The sequence below is a fragment of the Dermacentor albipictus genome, chromosome 2 (genome assembly GCF_038994185.2).
Source record: "Dermacentor albipictus isolate Rhodes 1998 colony chromosome 2, USDA_Dalb.pri_finalv2, whole genome shotgun sequence".
Taxonomy (NCBI): domain Eukaryota; kingdom Metazoa; phylum Arthropoda; class Arachnida; order Ixodida; family Ixodidae; genus Dermacentor; species Dermacentor albipictus.
Genome location: NC_091822.1, coordinates 89591081 through 89610998, shown reverse-complemented (window position 1 = coordinate 89610998; position 19918 = coordinate 89591081). Strand labels below are relative to the sequence as shown.

General features: G+C 44.6%; 1 protein-coding gene across 1 annotated transcript; it reads right to left on the bottom strand.

Moving 5' to 3' along the window:
- Positions 1–277: 277 nt before the first annotated feature.
- LOC139055469 (glutathione S-transferase 1-like) lies at positions 278–18451 on the bottom strand. Its single transcript, XM_070532966.1, has 6 exons — positions 18432–18451; positions 14279–14452; positions 13383–13441; positions 7506–7647; positions 4587–4757; positions 278–522 (listed from the first exon to the last, which is right to left on the bottom strand). The coding sequence occupies exons 2-6, from the start codon at positions 14417–14419 to the stop codon at positions 385–387; spliced, it is 651 nt and encodes a 216-aa protein (XP_070389067.1). The 5' UTR covers positions 14420–14452; positions 18432–18451; the 3' UTR covers positions 278–384.
- Between the last annotated feature and the right edge of the window lie 1467 nt (positions 18452–19918).

The following is a 19918-nucleotide window of genomic DNA, read 5'->3' as shown; positions in this document are numbered from 1 at the left end:
TACCGTACCGAGTATAAACAGGCGAACTCAAAAAGTATTTCGACCAACTTCTATCCCATTATGTTTGTCTCATCTGCAGGCATTCAGCATCGTGCAGGAAGCTTCGGGAATCTCTGTCGATAATCTTACCATCCTAATGTGTTGTACTTCGCCGCATCATTCGGTCATTCGCCATCAGCATAGGAGATGCCGGCCTCGTCATGATAATTACTCCGAGCCGAGGTAAACGCGAAAACAACTGAACCAAGGCAACAAATGAGATATACGTGACTGTGCATAACGCATTTATTATATGCTATTATATTTCGAAAATATTGGTGTTTTTAAGCAGCAAAAGTACTTTTCGAGCGGCTAACCGCACTTCTTTATGAAGGCTTCTCCATTCTATTTCAAGGTTGCCCACAACTCTTTGAAGTATTTCATGCCATCACTGCGGATTTCCTCGTAGTACGGTAGCTCCTTCCTGACTCGTTTGTAGTAGCTGGCCAGCTTGGGAAACTTTGCTGGGTCAACGGAATCATTCTGTAATGAAAAGGAGCCACAAAAATGTATAAATTGCGGGTTATAACTGTTTTACAAACAAAGGCTAGCTATTTATTTGGAGAGCTCACAGGCACCGGCAGTGAATGAGTGAACCAACTTACATAAGGTCCATATAGCATAAAACAATTCAAATCTGTTTTTATTCCAAACTCGTGACTTCAACCTTACGTAAGTACCGGCGCAAGCATCGGGCGTTGACCTGCAGATTTCTTTGAACAGCCCAAAGAAACGCTGTTCTCGTTTATGGGAGGTTCCTTTTGTTTTACTTGAAATCGTATAGTGTTACCTACACTGGCATCTTTTTCTTATCCAAATGGCTGGAAAGATTTGAGGAACAAGCAGAAGCGGAGAGGACGTTGGTGGGCAAAACTAGCACAGTGAAAATGGATAACTGGAAGAGGAGGGTCGTGCCACAGTCTACAATTTAAGCACTTCCCCGGGTTTAGCTTGTGGTGGCTGACAAATATTGACCTGCAGAAGGAGATTAAAAATTCACCGGCAATTACGGTGCTCCGTATTGCCAATTCGAAGCGCAGCTCTTCGTATGTCTTGAATCGCGATGTATTGTGGCAAAGAATTTGAACTTGAACGACACGGTCCTCGCGGCGGCAGCATGGAGCCTCCGCTCGGGCAGCTCATTTAGCAGCAGCGGCAAACGAGCCAATTTCCATCGTCTGCATCGCGCATTGTTCAGAAAGAAAGCGTGAGCACGGGAGCGTGTGGCCCGCGCCGCTCGCGTTCTCCAGCGGCGCTGGTGTAGGTGAAAGAGCGCATGCGCAGATGGCTCGAAGCCCCCGCGAGCGCTTTGTTTCCATATATAGTATCGGTGGATGCGCTCGCTGCATGCCTGGTTGCCGCAGTGGAAAATGTCTAACGTGACAGTCCGCTTGCCCCCTCACCCTTTCCCCGCACTCACTTCCGCTTTCCTGCTCGTGCTCTCTTCCCTCTCGCCGTCTTTATCCCCCACTACACTCCGCATTCGCTCTTTCACCATTTGCTGCGGTTGTTCCCTCGGTTACGCTGAGGAACGTCGATGCTAAACGCAGGAATCGGCGCCTAAGAGCTGAGCTCTAAAATGCCACTAATACGCATCCTTACCAAAGAGTGGGTAGAACGATGTTGTACACGTGCTGAAAGGGCTCAACAAAGTAACACAGCCGCGCAAATGTTTGAAACCGAAGCTTTCTTTTCCTCTTCCTTCCGCTTTCCCAATGCTTCTGCTGCTGTCTTGCACACCGCGTCGGGGGCTTGTTAAGAGTGAGTATACATGGCGGGAGCGCACCAGAGAGGAAAAGCGATGCGAGAAACTCGTTTGAATCATGAACGGCGTCGAATGTGAACTATGCCTTCTGGAGCACCGTGGACGTCGCCACATTAGCCTCTTTAAAGCTTTAAATATCCGTGACCACCCGGAAACGCTATAAAGAAATTCCATCGCGCACTTATTCTACTAACGTGAATGTCCAGCGGGAAACTAGATAGAATGGAGGCGAGGAAGGGGGATAAAAGGCAGAGACTGGGCAGAACCGACGCACTCGCAAATCGAGTGATTACCAGCCTTACGACTCTTTGCTCACAATTCCCATACAAGGGGGAGGGGGGATACGCAAAAGAGGACGTGAGAAGCCAAGGAAACGGTGCTTCTATGGATACGACAGTGGTTGCAGGCAAACGGGATGAATTTAAGTTCAAGGGATGGTGCGGTACGTTTCTGCAATTTCTAAAAAATAAAAATTATGCAAGTTAGCGTCTGTAGGATCTAGGCGACACTACGGAAGTGGTCGCATGTCAAATCGACACTTCTGGACCCGCTGCGGGTGTATTGCGGCTATGGCATTGTTCGCGATCGCTGGTTTGATTGCGACCGCGGAAGGCGTATTTCGATAGCTTGCAAAATAAGAATGATTGTGCACTTATAATTATACGCCCGTTAACAAACACCAGGACTTCAAAATTAACCCGGATTCCGTAAGTACAGCCTGTGTCATAATCCGCTTGTCCTTTTGCCCCGTACAGCCTCATAATTCAATTCTGTTTAATACTTCTGCCTCGATTCGATGTACCATGAGAGGTAAGAATACCTTCAACCTTCTCAGAGGTTATGAAGTATGACACACAACAACACCTGTAGCAAACAGCTCCCCCTTTGAGTTCTGTGTACTACGTAGACAAACAGCGGTGATACACCCAAATACCGTTCAACATCAACTCACCACTCTCATCTTGGATTAAACATTGAACAACTGAAACATTCGCCGCCAGCAACACCGCTAATTGTCGTCAATCAAATCAAACAGCAGAAAAAGCTTCAGATTCCCGAGTGCGTGGGATCCACATAATTTTTACTATGAGAATATGTTTGCATTGTTCCCATCAGCTCCGAGTAGCCAGTGGCAGAGTGATCGATTGGCAGCAATCTTCCACTCCTTTCAAGAACGGGGCAGTCTCGGGCTATTTCGCTGAAAGTTCAGTTTCCTTCGGCAAATAGATGTACCTTTCAAGGGTACACGTGAATCAGACGTCGTGAGTTCTCGTGGTTGCTTGACATCGCATGACCGACCGACGGAGTGGGCGCTGTCCGAAAATTTTGACCAATACTGAAGGACTATTTGCGAAAAAAGTGGTATAACTGTAAACATTTATTTTTCCTTTTGTTCACTCTAATCACGCATGACCGCATTGCGCACGTGACAATGAATGTGGAGCTTTCGTAGTTCCCGCGATGTTGCGTGACTGACAGGCAAAGTGGGGGTAGCCCGAAAAATTTTTGGCCTCTTATTGAGTGCTGATTGCAGAAATTGAATAGAAACAGTTTGAAATAGCTCTACTCTATGGCAGCCCTGATACATGTTTATAGTGCGTCGTGGCTGGTTCAGCTAAGCGCCAGGTACCTCAAAAGTGTTGTTTGATAAAGCAAAGCCTTATTAGCGTTGCGTGCGACACACATTCCACTTGAGAGACCCGCGGACCGCAGCATGCAACAAGCAAATATCGTATTTTCAGAAGTATTGTTGCAAAAGTGCATCGCGCATGGAAAGTAAAAAGGGCCGAAATTATCGCCGCAGAAAAGGTATACCCTCAATCTTCCGTGAAGAAATCTGCCTGCAGCGAGCATTCGCGTTATAGGCGCGTTATTGTGCAAAAGATTTTATCACTGCGATCGTCAGAGAAACGAACAGTACACTGCCTGCCTCACAAAAATGCAAGGAAGCTGCTTTTAAGAAAGGCTATGTTGCTTCGTCGTTATGGTGAACTGCCCTGCTACGTATTTTCTAACAGTAGAAAGTCAGTATACGAAAATATTTTCTGTTAAATATATTATCGTGGCTGATTACTCCTTTAAGTGATATTTCAAGATATCAGATGACGATGTCATATTATAATTTCACTGTAGCACATGAATGGCGCTGGGTTGGCAGCTCTTAAAGTCGAGTTGAGGCATTTACCACTACAAACAATACAGTTGTTTGACCGCCCTGAATGGCCTAATTGTGCGGAAAATTTTTCACCTAATGCGCCATCGAAAGTTTCTCACGTGAGTTTTCGAACAGCAAAATATTCATAATATAGGCACTGTTCTGGCTTTGCTAAAATGCTCTCCTTATTGTCTTGTTATAGGCAGCTGTGATACAAGACTGTGATATACATTCTCATAACTTGGTTCCTTAGTTATAAACTTCAGTATATCTATTTTCATTTTCGGCTGATATTTACTTACATTAAGTTAGAAACTGGCGTGTCTCTATTAAGTACCTGTTCTTCCGATATATCTGCATTGCAGGAAAATATAATTTCTACACATTCGGTAATTTTCAAACCAAAACATTTCGGGGTATTTTGCGGTACGTTATAGGTGGGGCGCCACAGATGGTCGTCAGGCCATTTGAGCCCACCGTGCACCAATCGCTGCCTTCTTCTGCGACCAGAAAATGCGTTAAATCTCGTTAACCTAAAATTGAGCAAGCACAAATAAGCCAGTGAGCAGGTGAGGTTTACAGGTGAGTGCAAAATGCGTCGATGGCTAAATTGACAGAGAGCCTTACCTCAAGAGCCAATGTGAGGTAGGGAATGACAGCGAGATCTGCTAGGGTGAGCGTATCACCGGCCGCGAACTTGTCATCACCGACCAGGTATTCGATTCCCGTGATGACCTTCTGCTCAAATTCCTGCAACTCCTCGGCCGACGGCTTGGTCTTGCGCACGATTCGATGAAACTGTGCACCAAGAAAACGCACACATCTTCTTTGGAGCTAGTGCACACGTTGTTTTTCTACTGGAATACAGAATGTTTGTAAACCCAAAGTTATAGCTTTCGAGGGCGGCAGAGGAATGCTTCATGTACACTTAGTTTGGATGCCTCGCAAGATTTTCCAACGTTCTAGAGGAACCCACTGAGGGCGACCAATGGCCATAGCGCTTACGGCAAGATAACTTTGCTACGCCTCAATCCACTTCAGTGTGCCATACCACAAAGCTAATTTATGGAAACATGTGCTCAGCGAGGGATGGTGCAGCTATGCGAACTCTTTTTCGTACCTCACATGCCGTGTCAGGCTATCTGGGTTTACGGGCATTAGATTGCCGTTAGTTTCAGCGAAATAAAATTTCATGAAGAGAAAACGCGAAATTGTGGATCTGCGTCTTTTCGAATCGAAGAAAAGCTTTCGTGATAGTTGCTCATATTGTACATTATAAATAAATGGAACGTTTCCGTAATAGTTTATTTCAGATGTTTATTAGAGTAGATTAAGTGTGCCCCTATCATGCAACCAGAATGCGTATATATATGGGGCCAAGACAAATCTAGAATACCGTAACCAAATTCTACTTCAGTGTGAATATTTCGACACAATAGAACCGAAGTGTGCCTTCTAGGAACGCGTCTGTATGTGCCAAAACCCACAGTCTAGCGGTAGCTTGATTGCTGGCACGTGAGGGTACCCTGCCTGTTGTTATAATAATATAGCAGTAACACTTCAAGCAATGAACAAAGCACATTCTGGCTTTTAAACTTGTATGAAACAGCTATTGATCCCCGAATAAATATGTTTGTCCTTTCACTAGAAAAACATTTTCTGTGAGAATATATAGATCATATCGCTTCGGCATGATTTATTCTAAAATAATTTTTTAGCACTTCATCTCTTTCAAAATGTCTCAATAGACAAAAAATCTGGAATGTGGCACCGTATGCGCTTGCAAGATGTAGTTACATTCTTTTGATGCCCTCCAGTTTTCGGAACGTTTGATTGCATGTTCATTGAACTTGTAGCCCGATTATTCAGTGGTTCCAATTTGATGGTCCTTCTGAGTTCATAGTTGTAATTCATAGTAGCGGGGCAAATGTGGTTACAGACCCCCAAAACTGGGCTCTCAGCTCTAATGTTAACTAGATATTTTAATTTGAAATTGCTTCCATAAATCCGCCCGCCTCGCGTCCTCCGTCAGCCGCGACAGCCGTTTTGGCATGAAGAGTGTGAGACCAGGAAGTGTGGGGTCACGGCTTTGTCAATAGCATCCAACCAGTACAAAACCCCATAGGACCATTTTTTCCACACGCTCTGAAACCTAGGTAAAGAATTACGAAGGCCGTCTCCATTGAATTCAAATCAATTTTATTCTCTAGTTATATTGTGTTACCTAGAACAAGCTAGAGAAGGCCCGCAGAAACTGACTCGGATGGCCACCGCGACGCACAGGGAAAACGACTGAAGAAATAGGCACCGTGGCGCATTCATCGAATTTATAATCGCTTTAGTTGTTTCACCTGCCGTACACACACAAAAAAAAGCCTTTGTGATTGGCTTCCGCTCTTTCGAAAGAGATTCGGCTAGAAATTCTATATACACCGAGTGCAGAAAATTTTCGCACGGTTGCTGTGAGGCAGGTATCGTGTTAAATCTAATGCCTGATTCTAGTTCAAAATGTAGGGGCCATCGCCCCTTTAAACCTATAGTGCTTAAGAGATCTGAGCGGCACTCTAGAATGTCAGGTATTGGGTGACATAGAGGGTAAGAAAGTGGAGTGGCACGACATGCGGTGGCATGTGACAGGCGGAGTAACGTGATAGCCGCGCTTGATCGAACAACGCTTTCTACCACGCCGCTGTGTTTACGAGCGCTAATAATAATGAGAGATAGAAGCTGATCACACAATGAAAGGACGCTATAGTGGTATGGCAATACACTCGCTGTACCTGTTCGCTTCACCTGTGCAAAGCTTTTCATTCGTAAGCGGTATTTACCATCGGACCACTGCCATCGCTAATTTGATGCTATAAATAACAGCTGGTTGATATCTGATATTCCGACCGGTTAAAGATCACGAGCTTTATTGTGAATACGAGCCCTAGATATGATGATACTATTTACAACTCGTCACAATCTAGCACAACCTGTGGATGTGAGGAAGGAATGTTGCGTTAAGGACAAGACTTCATTTTAGGATAAGAGCTAGCTGTAGCAGGTAACGTAAAATGCGAGTCCACATTTTTTTATGAGACAGAGCCACAATTTATGGTCTGCGAGCACACAAAAGCCTAACCCTAAAGTGACACCTAGAACAGGCCTTCACGTCGTGACGAACCTAGTGTTCCGACACCCCGTCTGGTGTGGATCGAGAAATGATCATTGCTCGTGGCGTTTCGCAAATTTATTTTTTGGAGGTAGTTGTCAGGCCACTCGACTACACTAACTTAGTACGCCGTCCACATAAATAGCTTCTTGTAGTCGATTCAAAGAACATTCATTTGCAAGATAATTGGGAATCAGTGGCTACATTCGCAAATGTCTTACGGTAATTCGTAAGTGCAGTTTGATATAGGCAGGTCGCCTACGTTAATATGATACGCCAGCAGTGGCTGAAATGTTTTGTTACGCAATTTTTGTTACGAACGACGGTAACAAATATAAATCGTGGCCCTCATGCTTATGCACGAAACGTGGGAATAACATCGTACTTACGAAGAATAGCACCAAAGGACCATCGATCTTATTGGCAAGGCCTGCGAGAACTTGGTCGATACGGGTACGAATCTTCAGGCCGGCAGGGTAGAGCTCCGACTCAGGGGCGTGCTTGCGAAGCAAGTAGTAGGCAATCGCATTACTGTGGACATAAAAACACATTAGACATGCGAAAGAGAAATTCTATATAAGGTGCGAGATGTAAACTGCGCAAAGATATGACAGTATGCCTTAATATATTCGGAAGACTAACCCACAACTAGGGGTGTCTGAGCTCAACTTGTTGCCACGGGAAAATTTAGATACCTTCTGCGAGGTATTGACTCTTGGTGTTGCTTACCGTCGACAGATATTGCCATGTGAATAGGAATAATATCCCTGAGAAAAGCCGTCGCTGCTCCGTATATCAGCTGCCTGTGACAGATTGTCTCAGAACACTGTTTGCTACCTTGCTTTCTGTATTTGGAGAATGTGCTACGAGCAATAAATATGTCGGCACGCGACCACTCCGTGTTTGAAGAAATACTCCATAAAAATGTGACACCTTGGTAAAATGACTGCCATTAGGTTCCCAAACAAAGTTTCTTCAGAAAAGTTGCCGCCATTTAGCTTATCTTTTGATTGGATCGCCTATTTTTTTATTTTCTTTGAATTTGCGTCGGCATACGTTAATGGGATTTAAATTGGCGAGGCCCTCATATCATCCCACAACACAGGGGGACAAGAATCGTTGATTAGAATTGAAAATTCGGCAAAAGGATAGACAGTTGGGCGAGTTGGTACGGTAACATGGTCTTGGCTTGTAGCGCGAAGTGAACACGGACACAGAACTCGTTCTGTTTGAAAATTCGGCTTTTATCATGTTATTCTATCAAGTTATTCATCTTATTATGTTATCTTCTTGTTATTTGCGCTGCCCTTTATCAAGAAACGTATTCTTCAAAACATGCCTCCTTGAACATCCAAGAAGTAACGGTGCGGCTGAATTGCTACAAGGGTAAAAACCGAAGTGCAGACATCAAGTACGTGGCTTTGTTTGCTCTTAATTCTTCGTCCTTGGCTCAAGTCACGCCGCCACATTTAGGGCCATGTGAACCGGCTATATAGCTCAATCTTTGCCGTTACTGTGCAGGACTTCTGTAAGCACTGTGCGCGCATCGACCATACGAAGTGAAATGAGCCTGCAATGTGGCTAAAAGCCACGGTGACGCCGAAAGGCGAAGGAGCCAGCATGATTCAGCCGCAATATAATACGAGCGTACAATTAAACATTCACTTCATGTGAATCACTTTTTTCACAGACATTACGTCATCTTTTGCTTCGCTGTCAATATCACCTGCAGCGATGATCGAATCCCAAGCCTCCTTTGTGACAACTGCCTGTGCTTTTTGGGCTAGGAGCTACTGCGGCCAACTCAGGATGAGACAGTTCTCTGTAATGAACACTACACTGAATGTTTCCCTATATATGCATGGCTTAACGGAACAGTCGTGAAGCAAACAAAGACGCGCAAGCGGTCCTGAGCGTAAAATATGTCATTAAAAAGCTACTTTAGACCAGGCGTTTTCTGGATGCTGGATTACAGTGCTGTACTGTTTTATTCGCAGAAATAAAAACCAGCCAGACTTCAAATTTGGTCGTGCACCCTACATGCCGTAGCTCTGAACCTGCGCATACGTTTTGTTACGACGTTATTGTAGGCCACAGCAAAGACAAAGTGAAATGTCTCCGATGTTCAATACTCAAGTGATGGTCCCAGTGGTGGTCCCCAGCACACTACCCAGCCGCCCCTCCATACAATAAACGACGGTCCATATCCTAAGCTCTCGAACACGTGTTTAATAGGAAAGTGCTGGCTTCCTCACCTATTTCATCAACCTTTGTATCGCACTTTCCCCAAACCCTTGCCCCGTTTCATTGCCTTCAACGTGCCCAGTGGCCACAGATGCAGGCGAGGAATGGCGGAATCTTTAAGGTTACCACACGCCCTCTATACTGGCAGCTTTCTTTTCATGACGATTGGCGCATTACGTCCAATCGCGAACATTTTCTTATTCATGCGAGAGCCGCTGTGGGCGCACCACTTTACGCACGGGCTCTGAGTTGAGAATTTGTTGGGGCTGAGAAGGCATGCGCAGACGGAGCGGAACGCTGAGCAAGTTTGATGTCGTCGTAATCACTGCCATCGCCATGCTATTGTCGTCGGCACTGTCCTGTCTTCGTATTGGTATTTCCCTCGCGTAAACGTGCGCAACTGCTTGTTGACACGTGGTGCCATTCAGTAGTACCTTCGGCGAAACCAAGTGAAGCTGCATACCCATGTACGTGCAATAACATCACATAATTCGCATAGTAAGTCTGCGTGCATATATATATATGTATATATATACATAAACATATATATGCTGTGTGTGTGTGTGCGTGTGTGTGGAAATTACGAGTTCACTTCATTCGTTCTACAGCCTCACGAGGCACAAAGGCGCAACAGGTTGATGTAAGCAGCTCACGAAGTAGCTCTCAACAAGATAAACCAAACTAGCGGGCAATACGGACGGCCATCACTTCTGCCTGATCAAAGTAAGGTTCACTTCTCAAATGTTTCTCAATAGGTGCACCGGAGAGCGCAATATTCTTCAATTACTTATTTACTGTCTTCAGTGTGAAGCCGACGTTGACATAAATTTTGCTGCGGTGGGCTTTCAATAGCGCCTGCAAACTCGTAGGATTTATTTTCCCATGTAGTCTGCCTTTCAAGACAACTAAGCTGCCAGCTAATAGGTAGCTTAATGCTTTCTTAGGAAGCGAGAAGGCTGCTTTGAAAATAAGTCAGGTTCTTAGGAAACAACCCAGCGACACCGTTATAGGATAAAGCACTCATCATTTATATCACTCGGGATGTTATCTAATTTACCGTACTTACATTTTTTGGAAGAAGTCGCAAAGGAAAGAAACGCTTTAGGCATGATACTTTACCAGGATTGAGATGTATAAGCCATTGAGTTGTCATCATCGCTGCGGTTATTTGCCTCGTAAGAGTACCTGTCACTGCCCTTTGTGCCACTTAATGCTCTCGTATAGGCAAGGATCTACATTGTTTACAACCAACAGCTCTCCATAGCGCCATGCGTTTAATCGATTGCGAACTGCGTCCTGGGCGCTACAAGAAATCATTATCCAGTCGACGCTATGAATGTTGTTCAAGTAAAACAGGTAAGTTCTAAGACAAGAAGGCACCGAAGACAGTATCGAGCCTGGAATGCTAGTCTGTGTAACTTGACGCGTGAGCGAGGTAGACCGCGGCATCAACGAGGTTTTAAAGGAAGTCTCACTTTCACGCGGCCAGAGAAGCACCGATTGCGATAGCAAATTAGTGGATAGTAAGGATAGCAGTTTTATTGACTTCACAAACTTGTGAATATTCGCTTACTAAACAAATTTACGAGCATGGTGCCACACGTTCACGGGTAAACATGAACATATCTCGTTCGATGAGCGGGGAAACTCGCTGTCAAAACGCCGGAGTGAGGAATCGTGGCAGTAACAGCGAGCAAATAGACCACTGTGCATCTTTCGCAACAACGTGAAGGAAACATCGAAGGCACCGTGCATACGAAGGTACCGGTACTGCGCACCCTCTGCAAGCATCGCTGATCGCTTTAAAGATGAGGCCCACGTGGGCGCGCTCTTTGGTCACATCGCAGATCGTTTTCATGATACATCGCGCGCACGGCGGTGCCGTAAGCAGCAGGCGCCGAGAAAGATGCATCCTCCCCCTCCCTCTCATCAACCCTGTGCCTCGTGCGCGACAGAAGATGCGTGCCTCCAGCCCGCCTTACTCTCTCGCACACGCAAGAATGAGGCGAGGTTGGCGGCTCACCCTCGCAAGGTTTCATTGGCACATACAGCGTACGGCGCGCGGAGAAGATTTTAGATTTTGTCAACCTTAGACTTTATAAAGAACCCTAGGACAACGGCGATTGCGACGCCGATGATGATGGCCGAAAAACATCAGAAGGGTCTATAAAATTCACATCGCGGTAAAATATGTCGTAATTTCGCCTCAGACGCTAAGCATTCATTGTTATAGCAAATTAGTGGGCTATTAGAGGAAGTAAGTAAGGATAGTAGTGTTATCTGCCGTATAAACTTGTAAATGTAGGCATACTAACTAAATTAACAAGCGTGGTCTCACGCAGGCACTAGCCAACATGAACACGTCTGACTCGATGACAACGGAACCTCGCTGTCAGAGCCCTGTAGAGAGGAAACACGGCAGAAGTAGCGAGCGAATTGACCTTCGTGCAGCCCCTGGCATCAACGCGAAATACGCCTAGAAATTACAGCGCAGTGCAGTCCCTGTACCCGTCGCAGATGGCTTCCAAGATACGGCGGCCTGGCTTCTCGAGCGCGGTCGCCCGAGCCGCCCAGAGCAGTACACGTCTCTCTCTCCCTACCCTCCCCCCAGAGCCTCGTGCGCGACGAAAGGCGGCGCGCTTTGTTTCAGCTTTCCACCGCTGCATCTTCGAGATTGAGCCACGAGCGCCGGTTCACGTGCGCACGGTTTCACTCACACATACAGTATACGGCGCTCCGCGACGATCTTAAGCCCTTGGACTTCATACAGAACCTTACGGCGACGCCGATGCCGAAGGCAGAAATGCAGCTGGTATGTTCAAATAATTTATATCGCAACAAAACAGCAATGGTTCATGGCTCACGAATGCATGTAGAGTTGCAGTGACTCACGTTACGAAATTACACGAATGCATGCAGTGACTCACGAATGCATGTAGAGTTCTTAATGCGGAAACCTTAGCCAGTTGGAAGCTAGATATTCGTGACATTTTCAGTATGTGGCGAAACAGGGAAACACTTGCAGGAGAGATAATGAACGAGAAGTCATATAGGAGCGCCGGTGCGACTACTAATTTTACTATAATATAAATTGCAGCGACAGGCAACAAGAGAACAAAGACATGGTTTCGATCAGTGCTGCCTAAAACAGTCAAATTCTTTTCTAGTGGACGCGAATGTGGCGCAATCGATAGACAAGGTACTAACGAACTAATTAACATCTTTAGGAAGGTAATGACTCAATTTACCTTTTCTAGACCAATGCTTCCCCAGAACACATGTGCTGTCAAATAAGGGTGTACATCGGCATATTCTACAGTGGTATGCAAGATTGCATCACTGTAGTAGATGCCATTACACAGCTTCATTAGAGAGATTTCCTGTGCTCTGCAGCCGCAGATTACCAAAATCTAGATTAACTTTTGAAAGTTAGACCATCAATAAGAGGTGATAAGGGTCTCCTTGCTTTTGCAGGCGCTGGACATGCCCAAAATGTAGAGCGGGCGCTGTACGGAAGGACCGAGAGGCTGTCCTAGATTTCATTATCCATGACTAGAACACGGATGGGTGCACTGAGAAGGAGAATTATTTTCTCCACCGTGCGCAACTCAATTTATCATTAAAATATGAGCAAAGCTTTATTTATTCCCGTCGATTATCATCATCTTCATGTCCAAAAACCGATTGACCACGATCGCACGCTTGCTTCTCTCGTGCCAAAGTTTATCTTTGAAACCTCTGGCGCTTGTATCGCGTGCCAGTTTCTAGAATTCTTCTCTCACAACGACAAGCGCTTTGGGCCCCTTCATTAGACTGCACTACCTTCAGAATCAGCCTGTACATTTCGCCAGAAGCACATTTACAAAGCGAGTGAGGATCGCCTTTAGTTCTCTCGAAATAATATCAAACTTCTTGAACACGAGGTAATACTTGCATGACTGTCGTCTGAGTTATCTTTGTCACAGGACACCTGCCTTATCAATACCTAACAGTGCAATGTGCAGAAAGCATAAAAGTCTTACCTCTCGTAGACAGAAAAATCTCCATCGACAATCACGGGAGCTTTGCGGAATGGATTAATCTGGAACAAATTATTATGTTGTGTATGACAGGTAGGGCTTTGTGCAAAGGCATGCGCCGGCGTTACTACAACGTTGCAAATGATTCTCGCTCCACTTCAACACAGATGAAGTTCCCGTGAAGACGAAAGCACTGGTGTCGGTATTCTTAAATGACCCGCTCAAGAAATCATGAATTAACCAACTCAGACATTTTTTCTAAGAAAACTAGAAGTGGGTGAAAATGCAGGAAAACAGTAGAAATAAAAGGTACATATTGTAGACGAATATATAAATACTATTACTTACAAACGCCACTGGTAGCAGTACATCATTCATATTTCACATACTGCACGCCACAATAAAATCCGGTACACTGAAGCCTTAGTGAGCTTCTCCTACTAACGGGAATCCTAAATTATGTTTACCACATCAACAGCAGTAATGCCATTTATAGCAATGTAATAATAATAATAATAATAATAATAATAATAATAATAATAATAATAATAATAATAATAATAATAATAATAATAATAATAATAATAATAATAATAATAATAATAATAATAATCAATGCGATGTCATCGCTTTAGCAACTGATCGCTCACAGCGAAAGAATTACTAAATATCATGACTCTCATAGGCCATGCGTTTACATTTCACCTCGATGAAAGCAACACATTTCATATTAATTAGAATGTACAATAGAAAAATCAGTAATGGTGAAAATATCTGGGCAAGAACCTTCATGTTTGTCTTTGCTTGTAAGTTGAAAATATAGGAGTAGCACTTGAATTCGGCATAATGCTGATTAGAGTACTGGTTCCTATCCAAAAACGCATATCATCGCCACTGACCTTGAAATATTCGTCGGTCAAATGCTCCTTTTTGTCGAAGTCCACGTCCTTGATCTTCAGCGCTACGCCTATGTGCTTGGCCAGTGACCGCACAAACATGCAGGGTGGGCTGCGGTCTAAATTGTACAACGTGATAGTCATGACGAAAATAAAGTCTCTGCGCTACAGCTCCTTCTGCAACAAACCGACAAAGAATGACGCCAGGTAACCGTGTCGAAGGGTATTTGTAGAGCACAATAGCAGAGGTGCCGTTAGCGCTGCAGCTGGGGGCACAAATATCTAAAAGCGTTCAGAAGTGCGCGACTCCGCACACAACCAATGACAGCGGGGCATGACTTTACCGAGGGGGCTGAGCCTTAAATGAAACAAAAGAAAAAAAAACAATATTCTGCAGCACTGCAAAGCCAGGAGACACGAATATCATACCGCAAAAAGTTTTATTTATAGGTATCCACTGAAACGGCTGAAACACGCAATGCACTTTCATGCAAGCAGAGTAAAGAGCAAGCACTCAACCCCCGTCATAAAAAAGACGAAGTGTTCGCAGTGTTGTGTGCACTTTCCCGCACATATACCGATTTGGGAGCTCATGTTCCAGAAATTAATTTTCTAGAAATATCCCGTTAGGTCGCAGGGAAAATTAATAGCTGCCTCGACATCACAAAGCCGGTAAAGATGAGGCAGCTATAATTAATCGTGCCTCATAATTACATCATCATTCAAGGAAGTAATACCCTAGATTATAATTCTTACAGTTGGGTAAGCACGGATGTAAGCACACAAAAAGAAATATAGCAATACAAGTCAGTCAGTTCATACACTATTCAACACTTCGATTCCTAAGCAACGCAACCGAAGCTATTGATAAATTGCTATTTTGTAATATCCTCATTAGATTTCCTTTAATATGGAATGTGTTTTCATTTTTCAGCATCGCTTGTGAAACATAGCATAATTTATATTCCAGCGTAATATGATCTCTTTTTTCTACCAGGTCTGTCGCGAAGACAGTCCCGTTACTGCGAATCACATTGGTGGGGCTAATCACGAGCAGCATATTATTACAGGATACTCAATACTAATGATGTCTCAGCAGTGGGATGAAAAAACAGAAGTCGTAGGACACGAAGGGGAACCGACCAAACTTTTTGAAGTAAACTACACGATGCATCCACGTTGCAGTAAGTAAAATTAGGTTGGCGTCATTTGAACTAGCAAGGTACTCCTCTCGATCTAATTTATTCATCGCAGTGCCTTCGTTAGCGAAATCGACGGGAAGATAGCAAGAAAGGGTAGAGTTATTTCTAAAGATGGCGTCTCCCGCAACAGAGTATTCGATATCACTTCCGCTTGATTGTTATGGGCCCGCAGCACTGTTAGTATGAGTATCAAGTGCATTTTAACTTAACTTAGAGTTTCAGGATTTAAGGCAATTTAAGGGTGCTGTAGAAATAGTTCACGCAAGACACCGCTTGCTTGATCGTAGACACGGACTTTGTTGTTAGAGGCGAACTGGTGGGCAAATCTTCTGTCTCTCTTTCCTCTCCTTGTAGATAGTTGGGCACATTATAGTTACGGTATGAATCCTGAACACGTCGAAAGCGCCGTAAATAACTTTTACACAATCAGTTACGCAATCATCATCCATGCGATCAGCACAAGACAGTAAAACGCAGGGCATTGTTGGTCGAATAACAAAGCCTATTATGCCATTGAAAGCGCAAGTGGCATTTACGTGGTAGTCAAGCTGTTAGTAAGCCCGGTGCGGTGGTCGAACGCCATAGAGTGGTCGTGTCACCGATAGCTGCCATATTGTTCATTCCAGTTATTCGCTTCTATTTGAAACGCAGAGTGACTCGCTCATCCCTGTTTTACCGTCAAATTCTGGATGAACTATCTTTTGAGAGCCCGTAAATTGTGCGTGCGAACACGTCAGCGGTATCTCGTACAACGAGACCACCATAGCGTGATTATAAGATGCGATGGGTTTACCTTTTCACGTCCGAAGTCACACTGCACTTGGAGAGTTTCTTTACCTGATCACATTACAATTCAACCTAATTAAATATTTGTTGGGCTCTCGGGAAACTTAGGGCCTATTACGTTCAGGATGCTGATGAAAGTAGGATGATGCAGGAGACGGCGTATTCGGAAGTGTGCCTATCCAGGCGAGAGTGCAAGAAAACCTAGGCGGTATGTATAGCAGGGAAATGGGTAGTTTTCGGAGACTGTCAACAACGATGTTGACTTGGTTGGCCGATTCTTACGAAAGCGGTGCACGTGCATCGTCACGAGAGTTTCAACGTGGTTCGCAACGCAAATCGACCCGGCAGGCATTGCAATGCTGAGAATCACCGCGATGCTATAGAGTAACTCCGACACATCATGTCGTCGTACATTATTTGGCTCCCAATTTTCGTTTAGTGCCAGTGCCTCGCCTAGATGACGTCGGGCCGCGGAGGCAGATGGTATGTGTGGTCGAGATTGAGTGCGCTGGCTGTAAAATGTGGTGCGAGTCTAAAATAATTTCGTCTATAGCCAGGGAAGAGCTCTGCTATTTTGTAGCTTCGCTTGGCATAACGCTGGTATTCACCCAGAACTGAAACGAACATGGTGGCAATTCCAAACACCACAGCGAACTCTCCGGTTTGCCCCTACTACAACGGCAGGTACACTTCCGTAAAGCGGTATAAATGGACCGGAAATGCAAGAGGCTCAAATTTATGTATAATGTGGGACTTGTCCCCCCTAAAGAGCTCACTGGGTTATGGAGGACGCCGCAGTGGAAGGCTGCGCATCAATCTTCATCACCTAGGTTCCTTTACCGCGACCACAGCGCATAGTGCACGGCATTTTTCGATGCCGCCTCCAACAGAATGCGGCAGCCCCGAAGACCGAGCCGGTGGCTGCCGAGGCTGCCACATTTCGTAACGTTCAATGTGTAACATTCAACGGCTGACTCCAAGCTCGTGGTACAGAATATTGCTGCATGACAAGTGGTAGCGAATAAAATTTTTATTTGTGATCTAAGATTGAGTGGTATTTAACTATGTCATTCCCTCCCTACCTGCTGAGGTAAACAAGGAATGCTTGTATGGTTATATATGACAACCGGCTGTAAAGCTTTCTTAGTTTCTTAGTCACGAATGGGTCGGGTGAGAAAAGGTAGAAGGCCAGGAGAATGATGGCTCTTTTGCGTAGATTTGCAACCACGAACTCTCTTGCTTCGTGGCGTCCGAAAACACCCTGAAAACTGAGATATCAGCTAGAACAAAGTAGCTACTATGCGAGGAAGTCTTCTTAGGTTTCGATTACATGCATTCTCAGACAGCGTTCGCAGCGCGTACGAAAGAAGCGATAACGGACAATTATGTCTTGCGGGGAAGTACGACGGGTCATTTTTCTTCCTCCTCCAATAATTAGTGCACAGCAATAGTGCCATCGAAGAGTCTACTCTTCTGACTTTGGGGAGATTGAGCACATCTTGGATACCATGTTAAATTGTTACGCGAACCTCACTGATAAAAAAGGAAAGTGGCTCTGAAGATTTACGCTGCTGATCTCGTTATCGAGCTATATTACTGATTCTGCTATCAACAGGTTACACTGCGAATATGCAATATTGAGTATGATTGTCAACTTATCTGTTAGCAAAGGTGAGTTGAAGAAGAGGAACTGAAAGGGTCATTGACTCTTTCCAGAATAACATTTGAGTGTTTCGTTACAGATATGACTGCAACCACTCACCAGACTGACACCTACGGGAAACGACTTTCCGAAGAGATCAAAACAAAAATGGTCCCTTCCTTATAGTATTTATTACACTGGCCAAATTTCAATTTTTGAAATAAAGAGTACAGTACACAAAGCCTACATTAAACAAATAAATTAGATTTTGTGAAAGGGCGTCAGTAACCTCATTGTTTTATTTCCTAGGAAACGCTGGCAGTGCATCGCTATTTGGTTTGATTTTCCCCTAGTATTCTCTTCTCTTGGTGTGCCAACTACCCTAGCCTTTTTTGTGTGCTTATTATAAACAGATCGAAATTGTACTCCTCATCGATTGTTCTTTTTACTTACTTACCTTGCTGAGAGTTAATGCTTATTCTGCATCTGCCTGTAACGAGCCTCAGAGAACACTCAAACTACTCACCAGTAGGAGGGCTTGTTGGGCTTGTCGGCCTTTGCTTAACGACCTCTTGTAGCATCAAGGCGCAGTCACCAAGAAGCGCCTCTGACGTGTGTTTCTGTGTCTTCTATGTGATTGTGCCTTCGCACTACAATCTACCGTCAAGCGTACTCAGCAGAAGCTTGAATGGGTCTCTCGGATCATTACGTTTGTTGCGTGGGAAAAGTTATTGGAACTACTTCAAAAAGCATATTGGTCACATGGTGTGCGGACTTACAGTGGAAATATGCACTCAGCTTTTCAATACGAACATGAACGAAAAAAGCTGCCTGAAATTGTTCTCTCGTCAGGAGAACCATTACTGCGACTGATACGGGCAGAACATTTTACACATTTTGGATAAAGTGCAAAAATACTGAACAACGGGATAGACCTGTCTCCATGAAGGATTAAGCAATTCTTTCTTCTACCGGGTGACAGATACTGAAATTAAAATTTATGTTTATTTGAGGCCAGCCTAAAGCTAGAAAATCACATTTGGAATGGCGTAAAAAATGAAATTATTTTGTTTGAACTGGATTCATTGTGTTGCTCTCCAAGAGAAAAGGGAAATGGTATCTGCTTTAGGTGTTTTTTAAATTGAGCTTGTTCGCACGACCCTTCTGGCATTTATGTAGGAGAATGTTTGTGAAGAGTGCCATGAACAGGACAAGGCTACACAGCGTAGGCGCAAACTAGCAAGTGTTACTTGAAAATATATATTTAGTTTTGAATCATGGGTGGCAGCGGTCCTGGCATGCTACACGAAAAGTGTTTCAGCTTTCTGCCTAATGAAATAAAATTAATATGTTGATGAAATACCTAAAGGATGTGTGCAAACATTTTCGTGCATATAATCCAAATGTAGGCCTTGCAGTGCCTACGTGTATTTCGTAACTACAGATAGTAAAAAACCAGCACTAAACGCACATTCACACCGAAAGCGGAGCGTCTAAGCGGCCAAGCGGATTTTCAACGCAGCGAGGCGGTGAGTGCGTACGCCTGTTCAGACCGGACAAGCCTGCCTGGCGTCCCGCATCGCACGGAAGGCGGGGCATCTCGCAATTTCTTTAGCAATGTCAGGGACGTGCCGCCCTCTCGCGGCACTTTGGATTTGCACGCGCACTTTCGATATTTTTTTCGTCGTGGGTTGGCGCGCTCCCGTCCGCTATCTACTTCTGCAAAATGATGAGCTCAGACGAAGAAGACGAGAGCGTTGGCATTTTACTCGCCCCTTGTGTAGCGCTGTTACAAATATTGAAACGCGACAACACAAGACAAGGACAAAAAGAAGTATAAAGCGACGACACGGCGCCGTGTAGTCGTTTTATACCTTCTTTTGTCCTTGTCTTGTGTTGCGCTGTAACAAACCTTACTATGAATCCCAACCAATTGGCCCAACTTGCCGTTTTTACGCTTTTCAAGAACATAAGCGAAAAGCCCAGAGAAACACATTTGTTTACATTCGTTCA